We start from the raw sequence: 22,689 nt of genomic DNA, 5'->3' as shown, positions 1-22,689 counted from the left end.
TTACCGGTTGGTTGACTCGGTCTGTCCGTGTGTCTGACGTCGATCGGATCGTTTCCGTTAAATCTATAAAGGTGTAGGTGCGTCGGCTTGTCTACGCGATCCAGAACGTTCTCCCAGAGCGGCGACATCCACTGTCCTATCAGCGGATCGTAAACCTTACCGTTCGGCATGTGAACAAGAGAGGTGACCTGTAAATAGATTGTACCGTTAAGACACAACGTACGACGAGTAGTATTTTAACATCATTAAAGTGCTTCTGAATAATAAGTTTCATCTTATTAATTAGGGTACGACAAGAAATTGTCACCTGATCTAGAAGTCCCCCACAGAAATCGACCGGTAAGTAAAGATATGGATTCGAATCGTAAACAATGTGGCCGTAGGGCGATCGCATAATTTCCCGGATGCCTTCGCCGTATTGGTTGAAGATCATAATGGGGGTACCGCACTGATCAGTGGCGATGTAATACTTGTGCCGGTACACTTGCGCATAAATAAGATGTCCTCTGTCGTCGTAGACCAGCGACATCAGTTTACCATCGCGCGGGCTGTATATCTGGCTCACTTCGTGCGGCCGTTTTTGATTGTTGTAGAAGAACTGCGTGACATTGCCGTAATTGTCCTTTCTCGTGGCCAGGCGGTCCAGGTGATCGTAATAGTATCGCACGTCGAAACGGCCGCGTTTGGTGGCGCGCACGAGGAGACCCTTGGCATTGTAATTGAATCTCTCCTCTCTCGCATTCTGCACCACCAAACCCCGGTTGTCGTACTTGTAGAGGCCCTCGCCAAACTTGACTATTCGGTCCATGGCGTTGTACTCCATCGGGATCGTGTTACCTCGATATGTGAGCGACAACATATTACCGTTGGCGTCGTACTTGAAACCCCACGGCTCCTGCGCCTCCACGCCGGTCAACTGGCCGTCGCAGTCCCACGTGTAATTTTTCACGTTGGTATACGTGTTAACAGCGACGTTGCGCGTGTACGTTCTCGTCTGATTGATGCGGCCGCGTGAATCGTGCGTGAACTCCATCCTAAACACTTCCATTCGATGGATCGTCACCGTGACCTGAGTCTCCAGGAATCGGTCGTCCGTGGTGCGCGAGAACAGCGCAGTGCCGTCGAACACGGTCGTTTCATTCGACTGCGGCTTCGTCACCTTGAATTGGCCGATCTGCTCCAGCGTACCCGACCTCGGACTGTAAGCCATAGTGTGCGGCGGTAGCGTCTGGCCGCCTATTCTACCCTGCACCGCGATCAGCCGGAAGTTGGAATCGTACTCGAAAGTGAATTTGGCGTTGCTCAGGCCGGTCTTTGCGCCGAAATCTATGCGCTCCTCCACCAGAAGTCCCGCGCTATACTGATAATCCCACTTGTACTCCACGTCTCTTTCAGAGTGTATCACCTCGGATGGTAGTCCACTCTCGGTGTACCTGATCTCGCTTTTGCCATCGCCGTGAACGATCTCCGCCAATTGTCCCGAGGAGTGATATCTGTAGACGATACGAGCTCCGTCTCCCGGGAACACGGTCTGTAGTAAATTCCCATCGTGACTGTAGTGCTGCAAATAGGCTCTGGTGCTGCCGGGTGGGGTGTACGTTACCCTGAGGAAACCAAGAGAAGCCTGACAGGAGAAGGAATGCTTGGTTTCTGACGGTAGAATGATATGTCGCAGTCCACCGTCGTCGTCGTATTGCAACGAGAACTGCCTGTTGCTGGCGAGCGTGATCTTCGACAGCATGTTGAAGTCGTTATACGTGTACCGTTTCGTGCCGTCCTTGCTATTGGTAATCTCCGCCAGTTGGCCGTGTCGGTCGTAGCCATACGACTCGTCGGAGGCGCCCCATTTCCAGCTCTCGATCCTGTTGAACCGATCGTAGGCGATGCTGAGGTTGTGGCCTTGCTCGTACGGTTGCCATACCAAGGGTAGGCCGGCCTGGTCGAAGATCACTGTCAGTAGGGGAGTGCCCGCCTTGTCGTAGAACGTCTCGCGGCTGAACGCCTGCTCAAATTCGACGCTTATCACTCGCGTGTCGTTCACCCAGATCTCTCTGTTGAGCGTCTGCTGAGGATGGCTAACTTCTCCGACCAGGTTGTACGTCGTCGTCATGGTGTTGGTTAATTCGCCCAACGACATCAATTGGTAGCTCCACATGGGCAGCATCTCCGCTTCCACCGGCAAGGCCGGCTTCAAGAGCGGGTGTTTCGTTGTCGCCGCGCTCAATATTCTACCGCCGCCAGGTAGGAGCACCTCCAGGCTGCTGTTCGTAAATGCGATTGCTTTCAGGAGTTTGGTGCCTATACGAATGACAAATTATATGTTAGAGCAATCATTTTCGTGTTTTTAACAATATTCGCGAGGAAATTGGAATATACTCGTATATCGGAGGGAAGATAGATTACACGAAGATCAATTAAACAGAGATAATACATACCGTCAGTGACTGTCAACATCTTCGATTTCTCGTTTCTCATCTCAAACTCCACGATTCGCTGCTTATCGCCTTTCGATAAAGCTTGCAACGGAGCGGACACTTTAACCAATAGACCTTCATCGTCAGATAAGTCCGATAATAATTTCAATTTCTCGCCTGTCGGCAGTATTACGTCAGTGACACGTCCTAGACTGTCGTAATTGTATATATACGTTTCATCTCCCTGAAATTGTAACGTTGCATCTCATCAATAGGAAATAATTTATCCACGAAAAAGTCTATACAATTCTTTCGTTATGTATGATTAAGTGAAGAAGAGAGAAGAAATATTCACTCAATCAATGGGCCAAAGCTATTCTTCATTAACGAAGATGAGCAATAAAAATTTGCAACTTACTCCTGATCGACTGGTGAGCAAACCGGTTGAGCCGTCGTAACCCAAAGCGATCTCCGCCCTGCCGCGTTCGGACAGCTTTTCCAGGAATCCAACCGCGGAGATTTTCAATTCGGATTTATGATCCTGAGTGTTCTCGATGGAGCTGACAACGCTACTGTAATCCCGCAGGAACTGGATCTTATTGCCCGCGCTGTCCGTCACCGTGGACAACTTGCCGAAACTCGTGTTCTTGCTGTACAGGAAGGAGTAGCGAGTCTTTCCGGACGTCAGGTCTTTCGTGGAGATGTGCTGGCCGTAGCGATTGAACACATAGATCTCGTTCGAGGGTGGAAACGGGATGCGGAACTCCCCGTTCTCGTCGTGATTCGGAAGATACGGCTGGAGAGCCAGGATGTGAAGACTGCCCTGATCGGCCACGTGCAGAACACCGTCCGGCGAAACCGCGAGGGCCGATATCGCGGTGAACTTGGCGTTTGACGAGAGGAGCGTCTCGGTGCTGCTGGTATCGTCCGTGCAGGTGCACGTGTCCATGTCCTTGGTACTGGGCGTGGTATTGTTGCACTCGCATTGACCGCGCAGTCTCTCCTGCTGCTGACCCGCGAAGTGCGACATCTTCCCGGAGGAATCGACGATCCTGATAGAGTTGACGCGGTGAGAATCACGATCCGCTATATACAGTTCGCCGGTTGGACTGAAACCGACGGCCAGCACCGATCCGAGGACCTCGTCCGGCTTCTTCAGGCTCGTCGTCATCGACGAGTTCAGTTTCGGCAGTTCGTCGTTGCCGTTGTTGTTGCTGTTCGCGTTGCTGGTGCAGTGAAGAGGCGTGCCGGCGACCACGCGCACCTTCAGGTCGCTGGTCAGCTTCAAGACTAGTCTGTCGTCGATGAAGTGCAGGGATCCGTCCAACGGACTCAGGGTCAATCCGGTGGGCCATTGTAACTGAGCCTGATGCGCGGGAATGGCTCCGATGCAGGGAGCGGGTGACCAATGATTATGATGACCATGATGACCCACGAGTGTATGTATGATACCTCGAGGATCGACGGCCCGGATGTTCGTTCCGTCGGCAATGTACATCGTTTTATCGGCCGCAATTGCGATTCCTGTAGATTACAACAAAAAATCACATCCTTAAAATCTTTTGCAAGCGGCTATTTAATTCACAAATCTCTCGGTTTGCCGTTTCGCAAAGTTATCCTTTAGATCACTCGAAATAATCCCAACGGCGCAAGCGCCTGTTGAGAAAATGACAGACGTAATGAAATTTGCCCGTTACCTTTGGGATGAGCCAATTTTGCATGGATGGCTTGACCTTCGTCACCGCAATGACCCTCGTCACCTGGGATACACCTCTCGCCGCTTCCGACAACGGGCTCGATATTAATGCTGGGATCTTGGACTTGTTCCAACGAGAGGGCTTTCAATATCTGATGTTTCTCCGGGTCGCTGATATACAAGTGTCCGTCAGCCGGCGAGATACACAGATAATACTGATACGCCACTTGAGTAGCGCTGTAAAAGATGGGATACGTGTTCAGATTAGGTTTGAACCGTCGCCGGGCCTTCGGCTGGAAAGTCCTGCGGAAAAGAGAAAATGAGAGAAAAATGAATTACCTCAAAATCAGGACGGTGTAAACCTTCCCTTCGGGCGTGATTCTGCGCACGAGATTGAAGTCTCCGACGTATATGCTGCCGTCGGGTCCGCTGGTGAGTGCCACCGGCGTGAGGAGTCTGGCGTCCTTGGCGAGACCATCGCAATTCTGACACACCAAGCTTCTCTGGAGGCCGGTGCCCATTACTACTTTCACAGTACGCGGATACTGTTTGAAATGTAGAGTAGAGCCGTCGCCCTTCTGCAGGATCCCTTCGTGGAAGTTGTAATGGTGATGGATGTCGAGTCCCCAGCCGCCGATATCGGAGATATCGACGTCGAATCCCTGCAAAGTGGCCGTCTGCGTCTCCCATATCACCGACGGACAAGTGGAATGCTGATAGCCGATCGAGATCCTCGCCTGCGCCACACCGTACACCTTCTGCTTGTAAACGTTTCTCTTGTTCCAAGCGAACGTGTGCGTCAGATTCGGGTCGGCCTCGTACGTTTTCGTGTGAAGCGAACCCTCGATCTCCACGTGCACGTGTACGTGCGTCAGCGATTTCGGGATGAACGGCCCGGTCAGTTGCATCCTCACGGTAGAGAGATAGCCCGCAGCCTGACTGCTTTGATACATCAAGTGGAGATTGGAGCCCGGAATTGCGATGCTTTCCTGCACGATCTGCAAGCGATGTTTAACGTTGCGTTAATGCGGTCGCACGCTGCTGTAATCTCGTAAATATTGTTGCATTCGTGCATTCGTGCAGTCGTCCTTTGACGACACTGCTTCTTTCGTTCTCATTTCGAAGCCTCGCGCTTTCTGTTCAGACGCGTTGAGATCGGTACCGAGGTAACTATGTCATGCAAAATTTTCATCGTCCCAACTACGAGACTTTGTTTCGATTGGCGCAACGAGAGTGTTACAATTAAATCGTTCGCAAAGTAGAAACTTACTTGGCTCTCGGCAAAGACCAAGCTCTTGCCAGGCAAGCCGCCAACTTTTTCCGGCATCCACGTGCTAACGATAATTGGCCGTAGCGTCTCGTGATCGTGCTCCAAGCACGGGCCGTGCTCGCTAAAGAGTCCCATTGAAATCCCTGGGAAGCCTATTATATTGTATTCCGTAAATGATAAGGAACTCAAAAATGCATAACACTCAAGGACGGAACAAAGACGGCACACACGTTCAACAGCTCTGGAAACAACGCCGCGAAGATGCACGGATAACGGGCTGCGCGAGATCCGATCCGACGTGGTCGCGGAGCGCAATAATAAATTACGCGGACCATCGCAAACGGAACTTTTGCAAATAATACAAAAAATGTCCATTCGTTTCTTTTGTTATCTCTTCTTTTCCCTGCACGCCGGGATCGGTTTCAGGTGATCGAGCACGTACGCGCGCGTTTATCGAAACGTTTGTGACGTTAATGGGTAACGCGATCCGACACGTAACACGATGAGATATATGTGTACCAGGTCGACCGACTAAAAAAAAAAAAGCGGAAAAAAGGGAAAAAATCCGTAATACATATCCGAGGCTCGGAGATGCTTACCAACTGCCGGGCTCGGTGGCTGGTTAGATTTATACGATTCGCCTTCCTTGCTCAGTATCATGACAACGGGCGGCAGAACCACGATCTGATTCCAGGGTACGAAGACGGTCCTCGTGAGGGGTTTGAAGGGGCTGCGCTGGAATTGAAGCGTCACGGCGCCTCCGCCATTGACCAGGACGTCGAACCTGATCAAAGTACGTAAATGCATTTCGAACTCCATTGCCGCCGGTATTACGTAAGGATCCGACGTAGGTCGATCAAGATAGTGCGCCCGCTTTATCCGAGAATGAATGTCCGACGAGACCTTAGAATTGGAACGCGCGTCTTGAAAGTCCCTCCGTCCCGTTTGATTAATTTTTTAACCGCGGCGCATCGTTGAATAATACAATTTCTTTTAAACATTTTCTCACACAGAAAAATGTATCCCGGCTGTGCCAAATAATAAAAATATTCCTATTCAAAATGGACGCATCTTTTCTAAAATGTAAAATGAAGAGAGCCGCATGAAAGTTTCAATGTAATATAAATAATTATTAAAAAAAAACAGTAATAGCTTTCAAAGTATTAACAATGTGTAAGTTTAAAACTTTTCCTAGAAGGCTTATTATATGATTGTGCTAGCCCTATTTATCGAACAATGGAACGAAGTAGATTTTTATTTATACGTGCTTTGTAATTTCTCCCTTTCAGCTCGTTCGTTATTTAAGTTTGTACCTAGATTCAAAAGTACGCTATGGAATTTAATGAAGTAATATTCCTTCTCATATAAAATTACTGGCTTCTCTGAAAGTTGGAGCGCGGAAACAAAAACTGCAGAGCATTTTTAACAGGATTTATAGTAGCACTGTACTTATTGTATTATTAATGTAGTTAGATTTAACGTCGCCATTCAACTATTTATGAAGTAATTTTCATACACACATATATACACACACGTTTACAAAGGCAATTTTTCTCAGATAAAATGAAACATCCCGAGAGACCGATCGTCTCTTATACCAAAATAATTTTTAATATTTCACTTCTGTGCGAGATTTCGCGTATTAAAATTTTGGTTGCGCAAAACTTGGCAAAATGTAAAATCAGATTTCGCATTAATATACACGGTCAAATTGTTGTACGCCGAAAAATTCATCTTAGTTGTAATGCGCTGTAACGATATTATAATTGAAGGTGCGTCAATGAATAGAATAATACGTACGCGCTTGTTATTTCGCATTTATGAACATTAATTACGAGTAGGCGCGGTGTTCCGGTCGTTGGATTAATATGAATTAAATCGGAAGAGAATGCCCGAAACAAAGTTTCATAACGAGTAGATTCGGTCGATATGCGAACGCACATTTCGACGACCCGCGATGCACCGAGGGCCACGGATCGAGCCGCGGTACCGTAGGTTTGCACGGAGTAATTAGTAAGCTTTCGACATCATTAGCTCGGGCTTTGATGCGGTCTAGTATCCCAACTCCTCCGCTTTCCTGTTTCAGAATTATTCTCGCCAGGATTGCTGTATACCCTCGCCTGATGTAGTCGTTGCCGACTACATCCCCCTACCACCCCCTTTCATTACAATGCAGCCTTGATACTATCGCGCAGGACATCCAACCCCGGCCCTACATGTCGTGCTCATCGCATGTGCAAATGCTAATACGGCGATGATGACGGCGGCGCGCGCGCGCGCACGTTCGCCGCCGCTATACTGTAAACGGGTGTAACAACGGGCGCAACTCTTTCCACGAATCCCTTTCTATCGCCGCTAATATATTATCCACGATAGCATGACCCACTTGTTTCACGCACGACACTCGAGAATAATTAGCAATTAGCAGATACGGATTTGAGATTACGCTCTTAAATGTTCTCAGAGCGCGATGGTAATGCATATATAATAATCTGGATTACGCTCGTGGTATCCGTCATTTACGTTATGGATGTCTGTCATTAATCGTGCAAATCCCTCTTTCAAAATAATATTATGCCGCAGTAATAACTACATCGGCTTAAAATACGAACGGCATAATTGCCTCTACGTGTGTAATGGCGAATTATTAATACGAATTACTATCCATTACCATATCTATTAGGGACAAACCAGAATGCACGTTTAAAATCATTTATATCATTTACACGCATTCATGAAATTATTTCAATTCCGGAATTTCATCCGACTCTTTAGGCTAAGAGAAACGACGAGGTTTTTCGCCGCATAACATACGAATATCGGAGCGCACTATCATAATCGACCTATTTCTTCTTTCAAATGCGCCAGTGCCTTAAAAATTAATTTGTCTTTGGCATTTAAGTATTTCAATTAACACTTTCACAGCGCGATCTAAAACCGGGAGCCACGTGCAATTTACAAAAATCTACAGCTGGTTGCCGCAGGATTCTGACATTTCAGTGGGAATAAAAATGAAAAAAAGTCACATTATAATATCACGCTTGTAACCCCTTGAAACTACGAATCACAAAGCTATCTGCCTTTTCTAAATATCAAACGACATAAAGTTACGTCAGTGGTAACCGGATTTAAAATAGCACGTGACGTAGCGTTACGTCAGCGGCTGCGAATGTGTTAATTTCATTATTTTACTTAACGAAAAAAAAAGAAGTAATAATTGTGATACATGACAATTGAATAGAAGTCACTGTACGACACTGGGTAATAAGGTGTAAATGGAATATTGATCCTTACCATCCGTCCGCTCTGGTCAAGGTGAATCCGAAGCGCGAGTCCCTGTCCACGGACACTCTGATGCCTACTATTCCGAGTCCTTGTTCGGTAACAACTTGGCCTCGCATCACCGCAACTCGACTGTTACAAATTACAGATATATCGGGGGTCCACCGAAGCGGGATCGTTTCGTCGACCCATTAATCCGCGCAATGCTGATTTAAAACGAAGCATTCTCACAATTTACATCTGTCTACGATCGGAATGCAATTTCGATCGGTGCGCGCGGTTGAAGCGAAGGTAGTGCAATTTTGGAAAAATCATTTGAATTTTCATAGCGTTCCGTCGGAACATTGTTCGTAACTTAAATACGAATGTACCGGAATTAAGTTTCGGAATACCCAATCGCGCGAATACCACCGTGGACTCTATAATAAATGTTCGCTCGGGGCTTTCGATCTTCAAATAAACGCTCGAGCAATTTTAAATTTAATTATTTTCGCAATCATTGATACACTTAACATTTTCATAAGATCCCGCAGGTATACGTTCGAATTATGTCACGATTCAATTTTCCGCGATCCCACCGCGAACAACGGCGGCACTGTTAATACCCACTTAGTGCCCGCCTAATTAACGGGTAATGCGATCGTACTACTCGGCGGGTGCACGACCGGTGTCTTTACGCGGGCGCGGACGCGAGCAATCGATTTCGCCTGTTAAATCAGCTTCCGCGGTCAACGGTTCAATGCGATCCAATATTCTCACTTCGCTGCCAATACAATCCGCAACTCCATTCGGCCGACATTCGACGGCCGCATTGCCACGTACAAGGGAAGCTAATGCCTCTGGCTGAATCGAGGAGCGATACAAATTGATTTTACAAATAGAACAATGCCGCGTAGGCGAAGGGGTGGCGGAACGGGGCGGCACGGGTCGTGGGGGGGTTGGACGGCGGGGGCAGCGGAACACGCGCAGTGCGTCGACGATGCATTGTGCTCGCGAAAATCAGCATTCGCGGTGGTGGCGATGGCAGCGAGGCGGGAACATTCTTCTCGGCACTGACTTTCAGGATTTTCAGAGACCAGAAAAAAGGGTGGAAAAAAGATGAGAAAAAAAAAGAAAGAGAGAGAGAGAGAAAGAGAGAAGACATAATACTTGGTCCCGAAGCGGGTGGACGGGAGCGGGGGACGGAGGGGAAAATTCGTAGGGAAATTATCTCGTGAGAGAGTAAAAGGCATGCAGTCATGTTATATAGATACGTAGTAGGCGTGAGATATGTAATATGTAATATAATAATAGACGTATCATATGAACTTTTCGTGGACGGGGTCTGGAGGGGGGCAAGAAAGAAATGGATGTACGAGACCAGGGAGGCTGGACTCTCGGCGAGAGAAAGTTGGAATGTTTCAAGCTGAATATTTTAAGCGATTCGTGTAGTGCTGAATATAATGAGGTCGATGTATATAGGTACGTAGATAATATATATATAATGTATATAAGAGATATATGCGACACGTCGCATGTGTGTACGTAGCTTGTTACACCGCCCGTTGGGTAACGAGTGTAACGCGGCACGTGCGACATGAGCTACGATCCCCCGCGTCGTGTAACAAGCTATATACCCATTTATATGCATTCGGTATGTAGATATATATATATAGATATATATATTTATCAGTCTCTAAGGGATTGCGTATGGGGGCATTATTCGTTCTTGGAGGATCACGCGTGTCCCCAACGCTGCGCGCGAACGCCGATGGCCGCGTCGTCACCTAACATATGGTACGTTGGACCACCGACCGTATCCAATTGTCGCGATTATCGCAGATTTCACGGATGCTTTCAGGGATCGAAACCGGGATTATTTCAACGAGGTCAGTTTCTGCTCAGTTGGGTACGAAAGTGCGCCGGAAATCAGCGACGGTTCTGTTAACTTTTTACAAACAGCTAAAGCACGTCTGTAACTTATCCGAACCAGTAATAGCCTGCTGAATAATTACTCGTGTGATTAAAAGAATCGAGAAAAATTCCTTGTATGATATAATAACATTCTCACGCAATTCTTCACAGAAGTACGATTGTTGCATTTAAGCTGATAATAATATCCGATTGCTTTCATGCGATATAAAAATGTGTATTTTCATTTTTGCAAGAATGAAGTAGTTGAATTTTACATAGGATACTTAACAATCTTCAAATTACAAGAATAACCGTAATGTTTCTCAATAATTCATCTTGATTCCATATTCTTGGCCAATTGTCACTTTTCTGCCATCGCGAGCAAACGCAGACGCGCATTTCCGCGTGTGCAAAGAAACGAAACGCGAAATTGCTGCCGGTTTCGATCACTGATCGTGCCTTCGTTTCGAGTGGCTTGGAGATCAAACTGTGCCGGAGAGGCGGGCGCTGATCCTCCAAGTGCGAGCATAGCAAGGTGGCAGGCACAGTCGTCACTACTGTACGTCCAAACCCATAGTGAATGATAAACAGAAAAAGAAAAACGGATGATGCTCGAATGCACCGAGATCTCTAAAGGCAGTCGTAGTCAACCTATATGCAAATAACGAAAGAAGAGAATGTACACGCGCGACGCGCACCTAACGCCGTTAGGAATTATTAATCTAGCTTACTCTTTTTTTTCATTCTGCGTTATTCTTTTCTCTTTTTTTTTCTCTCTCTGTCTTCCCGCTGAATTTTACGAGCGAATAATCATCGGCGACCTCATTCTCTTTCTCTGTCGTGAGTCTTTCTCTCGGTTCATCTGTCTTTTCTCTTTCCCCCTCCTCTCGCCTCTCTTCCGTCGTTCTCGCGCGAACGAGGACGTCGAGGACCAATCTCGGAGAAATACCAAGACACACGAGAGACCGCGGATTTTTAATCGAAACGATCTCAGCGGAATTAGCAAACGTTGGTCGTTTTCAGTAAGTACTCCGCGTTCCAGAAAGAAGCATCGTTAAGTTAGTGAAGCGGGAATCTCGGGGACAGACGGACGAGGTAGAGCTTGGGATTGGCCAGGTCTGGGTGTGATCTTCTCGGTGGGTTTCGATTTCCTCGGATATCGGATAAAGACAGACACAGGGCGTTGGTGTCGGGTCATTGGCACATTTTAGACAGGTGATAGACGCAGACAAGGGACAAGGAGAGACGGTCCTTTGGGGTCCTTCATCATGAACTGTACGGTGCCGATTAGCAATACTTGCCGATCCGTCGATAGAACAGAAAGCGAACATGTACACTTGTTATTTTATCTCGTGTTCGTATCGTATGTATATATATATAATATATATAATAATATATGATAGAAAAAGGAACGGTATAATAAAAAGAACGCAACAGAGTCGTTCACGCAAGAGGCGCGCAATAAGGTCAGCGTTCGTGTAAAATGCTAGGACGTTCACTATAAGACAAGTTCGACAGGATGGTACATAAAGTGCAAGCCTGGCAAACACAAACAACACAAGACCAGGTTCGTAAGTATACGACTCGTAACATACTATTATGTATATCAGTCATATGGCTAACGCATCTAAGGGACAAGAAGACAAGACATAACAGAAAGGGGAAGACAACAATCTGACGACATATCACAGATAACACAGAGACAATTCGTACGGTTGACTTTAATGTATACGTGAAGAGCTCTTGCCCATGGACAGGCGCCACGGATGATGCGTACAAGCATTATATGTATATGTATTTATAAGCGAGATAGAAGATAACGAGAGATTCTGTATGTCGTAATATAAAGAGGAAACGGCATATAGAATCTTCGGGATTAGACAGCGGTCATTTTTAGAGCGTTCCGTTTCCTTCCCGCCCGCCCCCTCCCCCCCCCCCTCTCTCTCTCTTTCTCTTTGTATGATTAAACTTCGCCCTGGATCTATTTCCGACGTGGATTTTACACAAAACAAGAGAGAGTGTTCCACAAAGAGGATTTTAAAAAAGTAGGTTACCGAATATTTGTTGTAAATTCGATATCAATACCAGGAGGATTGTTTCTCGTTCGTATGTTTTTTCGAAGTCCATGGCGGTTTTATTGCGAACATGTATTCGACTATTTTTATAAAAATATAGACGGAAACCCGACGAGAGAGACGCGCCCGCACGCGGCGCTACCTCGAGCGGGATAAACCGCTGCAAAAACTGTCGACGACTCATCTCCTGTACGTATCATCAACGCGAGCGTGGCCATGGGGCGCGAAAGTGAATAAAGACAGATAGGTCAGACAGGTAGATAGAGGCGAGAGAAGTGAAAGAGAGAAAGAGAGATAGATAGAGAAAGATAGAGAGAGAGAGAGAGAGAAAGAGAGCGGAAGAAGTAGAACAGGGGGTGGTGTCGGATGAACGAGATGAGTGACAAATAAGCAAAGACGTGATCAAACATTTGGCGAAACGCAAATATTCGTATAATGAGAAATGATAACAGGCTGTTATATGGACGGCGATAAAAACAAGGACGGCAGAAAGAAAGAGAGAAAGAAAGAGAGAGAGAAAGAGAGAGAGAAAGAGAAAGAGTGTGTGTGAGACAGAGAGAACGAAATGTAGGAAAGTAATGACAGTGTAAAGGCACAGGCTAAGGATTCGATATATAAATACATAAGTGTTACATATTAATGGGTCATACGAAAGACATGTAAGATGAATGTACGAGCGAAACGAGCAATAGATGATACTTTGTTCTTTCTTTTTTTTTTTTTTATTCTTTTGGATAATGAACGATTAGCGAGAGCTTGAGCTGCAACTTACCGCGGTGTAAAGGAACTCCAGAACGTACTACGTGTGGGAAAAACCAACGAGAAGAAAGGGCGTTACCACGGTCACAGAACCCGCGTTTGCGGGCAAAAAACGGAGGCGCGTGCGCAGCATTGCGCGAGCAATCGGTATCTCCGAGCAATTGCCTCCGAAACGGCAATTTTTTTTTTGGTTCTCTATTCTTTATAATTGCGAGCGCGATTGCGTGCGTTTAACCGACCAGGCGCGCGCGTTTAAAAACCGTCCGCCGCGAATCTCCCCGGTCGCGATCCGGGAGCGAGCGGCGCCCCCCCCGCGGCTCCGTCCCGGCTGGACCGGCACGGAGAGCCCTTCGAGTGCTCCTCGCAATGTTCCGCACGCCATTACAGAAACAATAGACGTAGACACACACTAATCAAGCGTACCCATCACACACGCGATCCTTCCAGTCACGCAACATGAACGCAGTCACTCCCGGACTCATTCAACATAGAGTGGTATACAGTGTGACAGACACAAGTTGGAAACTACGCAACGCATACACATATGTATATAATGATGTATACATATATATAGGGCCCAGAGAAACGAGTGACCGAATAAACCGGTCGCATGTTAATACACGGCGTCCTTTCGATCCGGGGATGGTACCCCGTGACGCCTGCACCCTCGACACGGGCACCCTGACGTAGCGAGACCGAGGGAAACTCTTATCAGTTCGGTCTAACCAGGGTCGAAAGGATCGCCCGGACCGGACAACGAGAGGAGATTCCATCGGCGTCGATGTAGGGCCCGGGCTGAGGGACGATTCTCGAATATTGATTACGCTGTCCGAGCAACCTCAATGCCGGTCTGAATACCTGATTCACGGCGGAGCGCTTGTATCCGCGAGCATCTTTCTCGTTTGGAGCGCGAGCGTGCTCTAAAAATCGTGTTAACGCAAATAGCCTCCCGAAGGAGATACGAGAATTCTGACAGTGAAAAAGTGACGTCCAAGCACTCGTATGGAACTCGGAAACTTTCAAAACGGATGACGGACATCCCAATAATGATTCATTTAAATAACCGTTGAAATATCTCGATAAAAACTGACATAGCATTATTAATAATCCGGCGGGGATTCCAATGTTATTTAAATTTAGTTAAATTGAGAGCTTAATTAATACACAATATCCCATTGTTGCAAGTTTTAAACGGGTGCAAGTGTCGACAAGCCGCGAGTGTATACTCGGAATAGTAATCGATATTCCAGCGATATATTACGAGACGAATGGACAATGGACAAAAACAATGCTCTAAATGCTCGACTTCTGGAACAGTCTTCGACAACATGGACCTTATTATAACGCACCGTATACAAAGTTTTCACGGAGCAAAAAGAAGGAGACGGTACAAGAAATTTCAAACTTGTGTCTACCATATCTAGAAATACTTTTACGAGTGGGCGAGTCATGGCGCTTGTGCTCTTTGACATCGATAGCTCTCTGCACAGACTTTCACAGATAATTGCAAATTCTCGTTAAGGGAGTTTTCATTTCTGCCTGTCTGACTCAACCATTCGTACGCTTTATCTATCAACTCCTTCCTCGTAATCGCTTAACGAATGGCCAGATTATTGGTGTCGGAAAGCAATTTTGAAAATTCTGTCCTTCCTTATATATGTTAGTTATATTGCGCGTAGGCCGAGTACTGTTATATACTTTATGACGATAACGAACAGTGCCTAGAGTACATTAACGCGTGAGAAATCAATTAACCAATAATAAGGTAATACAAAAGCAAGTCTCTATCATATTCTCGTTATGCAGACTTTCGTCATTCAGTCCGTAGGCAGAACGGAGCCTTTATTTTTCGGTCTTCGGCTGTAGGGTGATTGGTAATCTGGTGGTGGTAAAGGGCTACACACAGAGGATAAACACTAGACAAAATACACGATACCCCCGAAGTGCCGTCGCGGCTTCTTCCAGCTAAGCCGCATATCGATAATCACTTCTTCAGTGCCGAACAAAGGAGGATAAACCAAATTTCGTCTCATCAGGGAATTCTTACGCCTTTTCAAATGTAAACTTTTAAAAAATTATATTTTGCCTTCTCCCTTCGATCCCTTCCATATACGTCTTTCCATTTAGAATGTCATTTCAATTGATCTCACGCGAAATGTGACTTTATACATTCGCGAATTATAAGTTAGATATGCAACATCTTGTGCAAAATTATTATACAATTTTGAATGGCGATTTTCTTTCTAGACAAGCAATAAGTAATAATCTCTTACTCAATGATTGTATAAAGATAAATCTCACTGATTTAACATGCACTTTTTTATTGTCATAGTCTTTTGTTAACAACTTTAATTAAAATTGTTCATCTGAAATCTTTACATCGCAAATGCGGAGATTAATTAACAGAAAACCTTTGATTGGCAATGGTTCCGGAGTAATCATCGATACAATTGGCATTCGGAGGGGGGAAAGGGGTGAAACACTAGGAAAGGATGGTTAGGGGGTTGCAGGGTGTCACCCACCGGGGGCTCTCCTGATATTTCAGCTGTTACGGATGTGGATTCATGACGATTCGATCAAATTTTTGTAGCGTTCAATGGCCGCTCACGATGGGGAAAACATCAATTTAATGAATAATTAATCGCAGTATCTTCATTTAAACAATATTTGCGACGTATAACGTCCGTTCGCGAACCAATAGTTTCGACGTGTCACACGTTTAATCGACAAAATAATTTATATTGTGCTGCAAATTGTACAAAATAACGATAGGACTACAATGATTTCTGAATTTATTAACTGTTATCGCAAAACTGTCCACCATTTTCGAACTAAGTTCCGCTTATTATCAATTTGTAAAGCAGGATAGAAAATATGCAGATTTCTACATAATATCAAATTTTGTACAACTATAACATATTTTGCACGGCTTGTATCGTATCCGCATTAAACGTATATTTCGCAAACAAAATTTACGCTATGCCTCCACAATAAATTAAAAACAAGTTATACGTATTCAAAGCTGAAAATATATTTTAATTAACTTTGTCCCATCCACGTGAAATTATTGGTGCGCATCCATCGTGCACGCATATGCGATATATGTATACCTATACATGTACACATAAAAGAGAAAGATATAATAAATAAATATGAGAAAGTATGTACCCCATCGTAAACCGTTACCACAGATTGAAACGCGTAAGTTACATAATAATATTCATAACTCGATAACCGCGTGCAGCGTGACGCGATATATTGTATTTTTCGCACATAAAATTTGTCAGTCCTGTAAACTGCAATTTTGACATTAATAACGCTTTTCAGGACGTTTCACTGCATACGTCGAAGGCAAATTCACGGCGTGCCGTACCAAAAAGGAACCAAAGTGCTGAACCAAACACGATGATACGCGTGTGTTTCTGGCTAACGAGAAAACCGAGAAAAGTAATGCGCGGCGGCATGAAAGTCGTAAAAAGGCCAAACTATGACACGCAGCTATGCTATTTTATCTTCATTAAATGTCATATGTGTAACGTTTACGATCGACCGAGTCGTTGCCCGTGTTCCCTTCTGTTTCCTCTAACGCATTAATGCGAAAATAAAAGATAGAGAGAAAGAGACACACCCGCGTACGTTGCGCGGAAGATCTGCGAGAAATTTAACGGAGAAATGGCGAGTTCTCGGTCGTTCGAACACGTCACTCTCGCTTATCTTACGAAAGTAAGAGACTAATTGTAAGCGAATTCTAATTCGAATTTTAATCCGTCCGGGTGGAAATGATCGATCTTACCTTTCCGTGTACTCGTCCATGTGGGCGTAGCTCTGTACGCTGTTCTCCTCGACGAGGAACTTGACCCGCTGATAGAAGGACGCGGTGACGCTGGGCGGTTGTTTGCGGAGGAGAACGTCCACGGGATTATTACTAGCAAGGCACATGATATGTTCTGAACAAGTTTCGTGCGAGCAGCACTCGCTGTCAGAGCAGTCCATCATGCCATCTGAGAAAGACAATCTATTAGATATCCGCCCGAGCACGTCTCGTCGGTCAATGAGATTCTACTTTTCAAACGAGCCTTTTCACAACGGGAGATCGGATATGAATAATCACAAGCGTAGATTTGGCTATGCTGAATGCAATTAATATTTTGCTGCCGTGACAGTGCCCATCTCAGTCCCTCCCCCCCCTACCCGACTTGGCAAGAATAATATCCGTTAGATACAGATGAGCAATGGTGTGCCATTAATCAGCGTCGATTTAATGCCGAGTTACTCGAGGACTTACCTTCGTCATTGTCAACGTAATCATTACATTCCAATTCGAGTCGTATGCTGCAATCTCTGCCGGCCCACCCGGTCGAGCATTCGCAGCTGTATTCGCCGTCCTGCAGAGTGCACAATCCGTGGCGGCTGCATCCATTCTCGCATCCGGCTATTAAAGAGACAGGGAAGCATTTTCAATAATTGCGACCGAGTAATCGATTATTGAAAAATGATATTACGCCGCCTCGTATCGGGGAGCTTATTAACGGCGGCGAGATATATACGCTCGTGCAAGGCAAAGCACCGAATTTATCACGAGGGGGCCGTAATCTCCTATTTTACGTACGTAATGTGCAGTGCCTTCCGTTCCAGCCTTGGCTGCACACGCAGGTCCCATTTTTGCACTGGCCGTGCTCGGCGCAGCGCGAGTCGCACGGCTTCTGATCGCACTTCGTCCCGGTCCAGTCGTCGTGGCATCTGAAAACACGCACGTCTCGCATCTTAGGCCAGTTCTACATTGATCGTATCATATCGTCGCAAGCGTCGCAAATCATAGCGTTGAATTAAGCCTCCGCTACAATGATTCTCGGTTCTGTCTACAATGGTCGTAGTCGTAAGAATAATCGACTGCGATTGGTCAATTCTTATCGAGCGACTACGACCATTGTAGACAGAACCGAGAATCATTGTAGCGGAGGCTTTAGAACCAGTCTACGACCCTTGCGACACTACGATGCGACCAATGTAGAACCGGCCTTACAGGCCCGCGGACTCGACTCGCTTTTCGCTTAACGATCGAATTTCGCGAGATAAAAACGACGAGTGCGAGGGAACTGGCGATCTTGTCGCGCTAATCGCATCGTACTTCGTAACACCCGCATACGCAAATGCTTCTAACAGGATTCGTTATGTTAAACGGCGGTATCGCCGAACGTAAAATAATTTCTCGCCGTTTATACCGCGGCTGCAATAAAAAATGCGAGTTTGAACCGAGTTCCGAAGTTGTTCCGCCGTAGTGAGGAACTTTTTGCACTTAGAGCCTCTTTTACGCCAACTCTCGGGGACGGAACGGGAGAGCGGGGAGGAGGGGGAGAGGGGTGGGGGGGGGGGAAGAGGTGGTAGACGAGAGGCGTCAGCTTTAGAATATGAGAAAGGAGATCCTCTCCCGCGTCCTTGATTCTGACAAAGGAAAGTAGGAAGGGACGAGGACGGTCCTTCGAGTTGTGATAAGTTGGCGCCTCGTAAGACAGAGCCTTTTTCTCGCAATTTTTCACCTTTTTAGCCTCAACTTTTGTGCCCGCGATCCCGGCGAGCAATTTACTCATTTTTAGGCCATTCTTCGCCCACATCTATCCCACAATATTTCAATGTCCCGACAAAACGTTACTCTCTCGCCTTCCCCCGCGAGCGCGGGATTACTGTTAAATGCCCCGCGACGTGCCTCCCCCGTGCATTCGTCGCTGAAAACTTTACGACGTTTCTCACTCTTCGACGCGGAATTACCCGGTAATCTATTCCAGTCGTAAAAGTTGCAAAAAGCTCGCACGTCACGCTCTATGAAGCGCCGAGAGCGCGTAAATGGCCGTCACGTCCGCACAATTCCGCAAATCTCCCGCATTAAACAATGATCTTGCGCGAGGTGCGGGCGTCATATGGCAGAGAAGCGAATCGGGGTCGCATGGAATTCCTTTAATCCGAAGAAAAACGACCCGGGCATCGAGACACGCGTCACTTTCCTCGCTCAATCCCGAAGCGAGAGCGAGAGAGAGAAGAGAAAGAGCGGCTGTTGGCTGCGGTGCCGCGCCGGTTGCGCCAACGGGTAACCCAATTTTGGAATCCCGGTCTCGACACACCCCCGCGGAGGGCCCATAAAGGACGACGATATACACACACACATATATATATAAAGGTACGATGTATGTACGTGCGCATCTATGTGGTATACTGACTTGCAGCGGCCCTGCTCGCAGGACCCGTGAAGTCCGCAGTCTAGACCGCAGCTCGGCTGCGAGCAATCGACGCCGGTCCAATGCTCCTCGCAAACGCAGGCCGCAGATTCGAGGTCGTACGTGCCGTGATCGGAGCAGCCGGGTAGACACTGGTACACCTGCTGATCGACCTGATTGCACCGCTCGCCCTGCCAGCCGGCCTTGCAGTAACACTTGCCGGAGACACAGGCGCCGTGGCCGCTGCAATTCGGGTCGGAGCAGTCGGCTGAAAATTGAGAGAGAGAGCACGGGGTCGTTAGATCAGGAACTGTCGCGTTTCCACGCGTTCGCCGCGAGCCGGAGCTCCGCTTCGCGAAGCGGGCCGGAGCCGCCAGCCGCTCGCGGGGTGAGCGCGTCCCGTCAGTTATCAGAGCCCATCCTCCCCGTCCGCCCTCGCCCGTCACGCCCGGACGCCGCTGATTGCATCCATGGCGTGGACGAATGGACCAACTTTTTAAATTATGGCATCGGAACAATTGCATTATTCCCGCGGATCCCACCTGCCCCGGGGAAATTATGAAACTTAATTCCGGAGCGTCCTCGGCGCAGCGGCAGCGGCGGCGGCGGCGGCGGCGGCGGCGTCGCGGGCCGCGTCGCCCGCGTCTGCTGTGCCGCGTTATACGTATACACGGGACGCGAGAGATGAGGGGAATTCCTGGGCGGATTCTTCTTGCATTATGTATGCGCGACGTTGATCGAACGGGATCATAGATTTGTTCGTTTTCATTAGAACCTGGCAGGTGCGTTCGCGCGCCGCCGTGGAACGCCGGAAACGCGGAACGCGATAAATTGGGCGTTGAAGTATGATACCATTAAGCGTATTTAATGGTACATACAGAATGTTTCCGCGGAACGAGCTGCCTTCGGTAAAAATGCCGAGACATCAATTTCTAAGTCGCTCGCGACAAGAGAAACGATAGTTTTAACGAATTAGCGCTCACTCGGAATAACTGAGAGCGAGTCCGTCGGGAACTGACATAAGGTGCACTATAAGTAAATGATCAAACAAATGTACGTAAGAGATATAGAGATAAGAGTGCCGAGAGTGCAGAAACACACCAACATCCCCTTAAAAGTTAAATAGCCCCGGTCTCTCGATTTGGATTCTTATTCGCGAGTTAGCTCTCATTTGCCGTCGCGTCGCGACTAATGCAAATCCGTTTCCGCTCGTCGAATTTATCGTTCTTACGATTGGAGCTGACATATTCCACTGACGTGGAACTAATACCGTTTTCGTCTGCGTTTAGGAAAAAGCGACGGGCGAGCGTATCTCTAACGAGGACCGTGAGAATGTCAGAGACGAAGTGTCTCGTTCCCGGCGAATAATCTCGTCATTTATATCGTACGTCACTCAGTCCCCGGAAATTCCGGGGTGTGCGAAATTATAACGTATCGAACGCAGCTGCGTGCCGCGCGCGCGCGCGCCCGTGTATTATTCAAATTCCCGCGAAACAATACGAAACTAATTGTCGCACCGAATTGGCATGGCTTGACCCATATGTAAATTTGGAGAACTCCGCGTGCATTAATTATAGGTTGTACACAGGCCGGCTGTGTTCTCCACCGGCGGGGACTCTGCATTACTAATATCTTGAATCTCCCCGGATAGAGGGCCAGGACGTACGCTTGAATTATGGGAAAATTAATGGTGCTGTGACAAACATGAAGAAATAACGATCCGGGGGGGCAGAAATAGATGTTCGAGGTAAACGTTTTCCGTCGCCCGTGACTTCCGCTAAGCCGTTTTTAAGGCTGAAATATGTGTCGCGATATCGCGCGCATTTGCAATGCAACGCCAACGCTCTCGCGAATCGCAGCTCGGATATTCATTTTAAGCCGATCCGCCAGAATACTGTCCATCCTTTTCCATTTTTCATCCGCGTAAGAAAATACATATCTAATTCGGGGGCAAACAATTCCCGAAATTGTATCCGGCGCCAACTTACGTTCGTCGCAGAAGGGGCCCTTCCAGCCGGGATTACAGACGCAGGATCCTCTAACGCACTGGCCATGCTGATTGCAATCAGGAACTTGGCAGTCGCCTAACGGTATGTCGCACTCCGCGCCTTTCCAGCCCTCCTCGCAGTGGCACATACCACCGCCGTATTGTCCGTGAGACGAACACAAAACCGGACATACGCTCTTGCTGCAATCAGCACCCTGCAAGTTCCGTCTCCTTAGTCCCTCGCCTCTTCGGGTGGATACATAGTCGAGCAACTTAAAGAATAATTGCGCAGAAACGCACCTGATATCCGTCTATACAGTCGCACTTGCCCAGGTAGCACGATCCACGTCCGGAGCAGTCGTTGGGACACGTAGTGGAGACACCTTCCGCCTCCGTCACGACCAGGGTGACCTTGTAAGGCTGCAACTCGTCGTTATACACGGACAGGAACCAGTCGCCGGTGTCGAAGTACTGCAGCAGACTGACGTTGACCATCAGCGGCTCCACGATGGTCCTCTTGATGAGCACGTGCTGGTAGGGCGCGACCGGCTGCGCCGCGCGCTCCACCCGCACGTCCTGCGGGCTGCTGGACTGCATAAAGCTGACGGCCTCCGCGGTGATGTCCCTCTTCAGCCTGTGGACCACTCTGCCGCCCTTGACGAACTCGACGAAGTCGTACTGCGTGACGCTGGGCGCGACGTTCCGCCTGCCGTAGACCGCGAAATTCGCGCCCCACGGCAGAGTCAAGTTCAGCCTGATGAACGCCGGCTGCTTGTTGCGGAACTCCGTGTTCCAGAAGTGATACGGCTGAATAACGGCGGAGTGCGCGACGTTGTAGGCCTGCAGCTCGAGCACGGCCGGCCACTGCTGCGCCGATTGCTGTATCTGCGGGTCGCTCTGCTGATCACCGGCGCTGTCCGCGGCGCTCGAATGCTCCGCCGTGCTCGTTGGCAGGGATTCTGCGAGGGAGAGACGCGACAATAACGACGCATTCGATAACACAGTAGCATTAAGAAAGTCGCGGGACGACATAATATAACATTTAGTAGACTCTTTAAGAAGGAAGAGTCTCTTAAGGCCTGCGTCCACGGTGCTAGAACTTGG

The 22,689-nt window shown here is 47.6% G+C and overlaps 1 protein-coding gene across 6 annotated transcripts in view; it reads right to left on the bottom strand.

The window, feature by feature from the left end:
• Positions 1 to 22,689, bottom strand: part of LOC105564923 (teneurin-a) — a 348,995-nt gene that overhangs the window by 5,891 nt on the left and 320,415 nt on the right. For 5 of the 6 annotated variants that reach the window (XM_012017701.1, XM_012017705.1, XM_012017703.1 and 2 more), the window contains 16 exons: positions 21,886 to 22,544; positions 21,587 to 21,800; positions 19,602 to 19,866; positions 17,999 to 18,129; positions 17,675 to 17,821; positions 17,183 to 17,390; positions 13,403 to 13,429; positions 8,675 to 8,794; positions 5,980 to 6,164; positions 5,381 to 5,523; positions 4,450 to 5,108; positions 4,112 to 4,347; positions 2,833 to 3,938; positions 2,436 to 2,658; positions 308 to 2,298; positions 5 to 188 (listed from right to left, as the gene is read on the bottom strand). In XM_012017701.1, coding sequence (XP_011873091.1) covers positions 5 to 188; positions 308 to 2,298; positions 2,436 to 2,658; positions 2,833 to 3,938; positions 4,112 to 4,347; positions 4,450 to 5,108; positions 5,381 to 5,523; positions 5,980 to 6,164; positions 8,675 to 8,794; positions 13,403 to 13,429; positions 17,183 to 17,390; positions 17,675 to 17,821; positions 17,999 to 18,129; positions 19,602 to 19,866; positions 21,587 to 21,800; positions 21,886 to 22,544 — 6,498 coding nt within the window. The remainder of the gene's footprint in view (positions 1 to 4; positions 189 to 307; positions 2,299 to 2,435; positions 2,659 to 2,832; positions 3,939 to 4,111; positions 4,348 to 4,449; positions 5,109 to 5,380; positions 5,524 to 5,979; positions 6,165 to 8,674; positions 8,795 to 13,402; positions 13,430 to 17,182; positions 17,391 to 17,674; positions 17,822 to 17,998; positions 18,130 to 19,601; positions 19,867 to 21,586; positions 21,801 to 21,885; positions 22,545 to 22,689) is intronic. The other variant, XM_012017704.1, reaches the window with a different exon arrangement.

The sequence above is a fragment of the Vollenhovia emeryi genome, unplaced genomic scaffold (genome assembly GCF_000949405.1).
Source record: "Vollenhovia emeryi isolate VEMERY1.0 unplaced genomic scaffold, V.emery_V1.0 DF939158.1, whole genome shotgun sequence".
Lineage (NCBI taxonomy): Eukaryota > Metazoa > Arthropoda > Insecta > Hymenoptera > Formicidae > Vollenhovia > Vollenhovia emeryi.
This window is presented reverse-complemented; position numbering and strand designations above follow the sequence as displayed.